Source organism: Lygodium microphyllum, chromosome 13 (assembly GCF_053477565.2).
Source record: "Lygodium microphyllum isolate KBCC chromosome 13, Lygodium_microphyllum_v1.1.10, whole genome shotgun sequence".
Classification (NCBI taxonomy): Eukaryota; Viridiplantae; Streptophyta; class Polypodiopsida; order Schizaeales; family Lygodiaceae; genus Lygodium; species Lygodium microphyllum.
In genome coordinates this window covers 81,136,090-81,141,865 of record NC_141147.1, presented here as the reverse complement: position 1 = coordinate 81,141,865, position 5,776 = coordinate 81,136,090, and the positions used below count along the sequence as shown (strand labels likewise).

At 40.6% G+C, this 5,776-nt stretch overlaps 1 protein-coding gene across 1 annotated transcript; it reads left to right on the top strand.

Moving 5' to 3' along the window:
* The first annotated feature begins 2,215 nt into the window (after positions 1–2,215).
* LOC148026832 (F-box protein FBW2-like) lies at positions 2,216–5,206 on the top strand. The gene is made up of 2 exons (XM_087691363.1): positions 2,216–3,760; positions 4,202–5,206. Exons 1-2 carry the CDS (start codon positions 3,387–3,389, stop codon positions 4,806–4,808), a joined length of 981 nt encoding a protein of 326 aa, XP_087547489.1. The 5' UTR covers positions 2,216–3,386; the 3' UTR covers positions 4,809–5,206.
* Positions 5,207–5,776: the final 570 nt, after the last annotated feature.

The following is a 5,776-nucleotide window of genomic DNA, read 5'->3' as shown; positions in this document are numbered from 1 at the left end:
GCAAACAATTTTTTTCCCCATTAGTGGATCAAAGGACTCCAACTTAATGATTCCATATCAAAGCTTCTCACAACTTCAGCCACTTCATACCGTATGTCTGTGTGTAAAAAAGAAGTTAATAGTTGAGAATACTTCATACATATTTGGTAAGTTTCGCATCTATATTTGTATGAGATCTCCATAGGGGGCAAAAGCCAATGAGACAATCATGTTCTCTAAGCCCTCTTGTTCTTGACATCTACCATGAATGGACATACGCTTCTAAAAATTAGACTCTGAAAGGGTTCTTTTTTTCTTAGATTTGTAACAAATATTGATTTTATAACTAAATCAGCTAAAACTTATAGCTATATTTTGAGGGCATTTATCTCAAATTTGTAATAAATATTGATTTTATAACTAAATCAGTTAAAACTTATAGCTATATTTTTAGGGCATTAAAAGATTTGAACTAGTACTATAGAATCCTACTCATTAAAGGTAGGCTAAAATGCAATGACTCATCTTGTTTGAACATTGGGATTAGAATTCCAGCAAGTAAAGGTAGACTAAATGTCATATTTTCATATTGTGTGGGCATTGGGATCATGGATGGACACAAATGACACAAGAGTATGTGAGAGAGAGAGAGAGAGAGAGAGAGAGAGAGAGAGAGAGAGAGAGAGAGAGAGAGAGGACCTTGGTAGGAGATGCCTTAAGACATCCCATAATCCAAGTTGAGAGAGAAGGGGGGGGGGGGTGTCATGCCACACACAAGTAATAAATAGACTCTTCTAATGTCTTATAAGTAAAGTAATCCCCTTTTATAATAAGGAGGGCTTAAAAGAGATGCATTTTACTTGCAATACTTCAAGTAAGTGTAGCAAGTTTGCGCATGGCATGGCCCTTACAATGCCTTAAAGACATATCCCGATCTGAGTTGAGAGAGGCTAGAGGCTAGGTCCTAGAAGGGCCAATTTGTGGGAGGTGACGGGGGTAGGGATTTGGAAATTGGGATGGGGATTGTGTCTAGAAGAAAAGCAGCACAACTTTCCAAGCACAATTCAAAATGGGTAATAATAATAGTAAGAATGATGACGATGATAAATCATGAGGATGATTACAACTTCTTTTGTTGAATTTGGGGGTGCACTCATGGCTTTAAGGGTCAAGCCACCATCAATCAATTATCACACTCAGCCACACCACCACCTTTCATAAGTCCATGATTTGCTTTAGTTTTTAGTGTTTTTTCTCACCTCTCCTTTTGCTTTTGCTCACTTTTTGGCAGCCCTTAAACTAGTGCTAGAATATCTTTCCAAAGCCTTAAGGCTTGTCATAGGATTTTTTAAAACCTTAAAAGAATTCCTATGACAAACCTAGGCAAAGCTCAAGATACCCCAATGCACATAAAGGAAAACTATACAAAATGAATAACATTAGTAGGAATAGGAAATAAAAATAATAACGAATAGGGAAGATGTGTCAATGGTCTATCATAGAAGTACCAATATCTTCCACGTGTTTTTGCTACGTGTGGCAAAGTCCCTTTCATGGGTATACTATAGAAGAAAGCATACACCATTTATTATTAGTTGTATAATATTTCGCTTTCACCCAAAATGTTCTTGAAAAGCTTACATGAGTTATTACTAAATGAAATATTGTGATTTCATCCTAGGAAAAAAGAAATTTAGCAAGGCTTAATTTGCAAAATCAAGTGACTTTTTAGTAGCTTGTGTACTTTGTGTTTAAAAGGCTACATAATTTATTATTTATTAATTGAACAATAATTTGGTTTCACCAAAACTTTTTTAATGGCCTAGATAATTAATTGTAAAGTTAATATTTTTAATTACTTTTTTGAAAAATTAATATTTTTAATTGAATTTTTTGAGTTTAGCAAAGAGAAAGTGTTGAGAAGTGCTTGACTTACTTGGTTTATTTATATTGGTTTATATAAATTGAAAAACTTAGTGTCCTATTTGACCAAATCCCATTTATAAGTCTGACCTTGTGGATGAGCAGAATTATTGCAATTTTTCAAAAATTGCACCCCAAACTTTTTGTAAATCATCATGGTAGATTTTAATTTTACGGGAACCTTTTTTAATAAAGAATTATTGTAATAATTGCATTTTCACCGAGCCTTTTGTTAATTTCTTCCTTTCTGCGGGTAGATCCACTGGACAGAAAGGCGCATGGAGATTGGCAAAGGGACTTTTGCAGGCTTTGCCTTATTTCTCAGTCTTTCCTCATTTCTCGTTTTTGACAGCGTAGCCTGGGCAGAGGGGAAGAGAGAGAAGGGGGTGGGGAGTATTGCAGTCGAGGCTTCCCTCTGTTTTGTGCCGCCGTGCCGCGCCATAGTCACAGCAGAAGAAGAAGAAGAAGAAGAAGAAGAAGAAGCAGAAGAAGAGGAAGAGGAAGAGGAAGAGGAAGATGCATGTATGGACCCTGGATATGACTTCCATTGGGAAAAATGTGAAAAAAGAAGGGGAAAAACAAGGCAGAGACAGAAACACCAAGAAAAAATATTTAAGTGTTCTGTCAGACCTTGGTACCCTGCCACCAAAAAGAAAAAAAGAATGGTGATGTGAGGTTGATGTGTGAGGCCCCCCCGGTCCTCTCTCAGATCTTTCTCTCTCTCTCTCTCTCTCTCTCTGTGTCTGTGCTGCGGCTGCTTTAGTCTAGAGAGATGGAACATTATGGGATAAAAGGAAGGGCGCCTCAGATCTGCTAAATTCAGAGTGCCGCTTTACCTTCCTAGAGATTCTGTCGGCAATCCAAACTTGGCCAATGGCCAAGCAAAGCCAGGTTTGAATCCCAAACTTCAACAGCTTCCCTTAAGGCTAGCCTTTTAGCTCCACAGGATCCCCTGTTTTTGGTGCCTAAGCAGAGAGGAAGAAGAAGACTAGCCTCTTCTAGACAAGCCTTTTATTTCCAGAGGTTCCCCTGCTTTTGGTGCCCAAGCTGAGGAGGAAGAACAAGAAAAAGAAGAAGAAGAAGGCTAGCTTTTCATTTCCAGAAGTCCCCTGTTTTGGTTCCCAGGCAGAGAAGAAGAAGAAGAAGAAGAAGAAGAAGAAGAAGACAGGCAATTACCTTGCCGCACAAGTAGGGTATTGCACAGACCGCAAATTACCCTGCCTCACAGCTAGGGTTTTCCATACAGAGCATTGCCCTGCTCCACAGTTAGCGAGTCCCCTGCCACCTAGCCAGGGTCTTCCACCACGCAATTTTTTCTGCCGTCATCCATTCGGATACTTCAATCACTACCTGGCCTGAAGTTTCCAGCCTCAACGCATCTGATTGCGTTGTATAAGCTCAAGAGTACTGCTTCCATCTGCACCAACTCAGATAAGCGCTACTTCCACAATTTCGAGAGACTACTCTTGAAAGCCACAGTGAAAATGGAGATGCGGGACGTCCTTTGTTGCAAAGATGATGCGTCTGGTGTAGAGGATGCAGCTGAAGCAGGGGAGGCCGCAGGAATTGGTCCCTCCTGGGCAGACATGCTTCCTGACGCCCTTGCTAAGATTTTCAATCGTCTCTCATTGGAAGACATGCTCACAATCGTCCCTAGGGTGTGCCGGTCATGGAAGCGCGTTTCGCAAGACGCAGTGTGCTGGCCAAGTGTTGATCTCGATCACTGGAGCCAGGGCAAAAGGCCGGAAATTGTAGAGAGGATGCTGGTGCTATTGGTCAACCGGAGCAGAGGTTGCCTGCGGGAGATAGTTGTGCCTAATCTGAGCAGTAACAACATGCTCCGCCTCATAGCACGGAGGTTGGTCCTCTTGTTCTTGTGCCCCCAAGTAATCAGATAATTGTGTAAAGAAAGCGTGATGCAAGAGTCTTCTATTGTGGTGGTTGCCTTTGCTGTCTTGATGTCAGGCTCACAAGCAAAAGCTGTGCGGTATGATAGCTCCATGTTTGCTGCCCTAATGGCAGTGCAGGAAACCACCTGTTTTCAACATTCTCAGCAGCTTGTATAAGGGTTGAATTAAGTGAACATGTAGTGTGATAGTCACCGTTTGATTGTGATCTTGGCATTTAAGCTTTCCTCACACAATATTCATCATTCTAAGATATCGGTTTCAATGCTTGAGTCTAGCCTTGTCTTGTTCTTTCTCCAAGCCTGCTTTTCTCCTAAAGTAGTGTAAAAAGGAGTATGTTTCAACGGCTTGTTGCACAGGACATTCTTATCTAAAAGGGTGGTTTTCTGCAGTGATTCGCCTCTTCAGGTCCTCCGCATACCCAGCAGCGTGGTGACAGATGACTGCATGTGCCAGTTGGCTCCCAAATTTCCTCTCCTCACCTTCCTGGATATAAGTAACTGTGCATCTCTGTCAAAGGCCTGTATTGAGTCATTTGGAAAAAACTGCCGCTTTCTTACACGGCTGAATTTGAACATGTATCCAAATTGTCATCCTTCTAGCGATGATGCGGCCCTGGCTATTTCACAGTATATGCCACAGCTAAAACACCTTGAAATGGTGTACGGATTACTTTCGAATCTTGGCTTGAAAGCTTTATTTGAGAAATGTGCATGCTTGGAACATCTGGATGTACGAGGATGTTGGTATGTGAATGCAGAGGAAGCCTTTGTCAAAGAAGCAATGAAAAGGTTGAAGGTGTTTCATCCTCCTGTGGTTGAGAATGACATCTACAAAACGGATGAATCAGATCTAGATGCCTCAGATTACTTCAATGAGGATTCAGATGAGTGTATGTGGTATGACAGTGAAGAATTGGATGACCTTGTCATGGATATGTACGAGGAGGAGATAAATGGCACATTGTACTTCTGGCCTGATATGTCTCCTTCTCCATGATGATTGGTTAAGTCTGCTCGAGAATCAATCATGCATGTATGTGTTCCTCAAATATGGAGCTTTTCCATGCAGACATTGCTGTGGGTTCGTCGAAACTTGCTGTTTTGGTCGCAATAAGGGCTGATAGATGCTACCCAAAGTCACATCGGCTCTAAAACATGTCTTAAAACTGGTTGTCTAATCTACTGTAATCTAAGAATGAATGTTCAGTACTCAAGGTTGAATGTTCAGTCAAATTACATGCGCATATGATAGCTTTTTGGTGTGCCTTGTTGTAGCTTAGAAGCAATCCAAGAGCGCAGTTGAAATCTGTCATTGCATATTCTGTTTAATGTTTGTTATTATTGATAATGTGGGCATACAATGCTGCTACCTCAAGGGCTTTTGATGTTAAGAGGTGAGCATGTATACATTTGCTCTGGTCCAAGTAATGTTTCTTGTCAATCTTAAATAATTGGATTTTGTGCAGTAAAACTTAGTGGTGGTCACCGCACTTTCAGGCCAGGACCAGAAATTTTGAATGATCTTTTGTACATGTTAAATGGGTGAATAAGGAGACCTAGCCTTTGTCTTCAGCGATTTCAAGTGTAATTGGATATGTAAACAATTTCCTATGTCAAGAAAAATTTGGAGGGTGCAACTGCTGCTGAATTCGAGTACTCGTGATATTGCCATGATGCTACAAATTTTTCGGTGCTCGGAACGCATTCTTCCTATCAAATCTGTCACAGGCTAAGCTTTGTGTTTTGGCATTGTTATAGGACTGGATTTGAACCTGAAAATTTTTAGTCTTTAGTCTGCTGGCTGTTTGAAACTCCACCACTAAAAGAATGTTGAATTATGTGAGACTGTGCTGCAATGTTTGCTTACGGGCATAAAGCTTGAGAGCTACAAGTTAAAGGACTTGCTGTTGTTTTGGAATGTAAATGGATGTGAAGTTGAGTTTGGCATCATTAATTAAACTTCAA

Coding starts and splice junctions, on each gene's coding strand:
- LOC148026832 (XM_087691363.1), top strand. CDS start 3,387: ATGGAGATGCGGGACGTCCTTTGTTGCAAAGATGATGCGTCTGGTGTA. Junction 3,761..4,201: donor CTCCGCCTCATAGCACGGAG/GTTGGTCCTCTT, acceptor GGTTTTCTGCAG/TGATTCGCCTCTTCAGGTCC.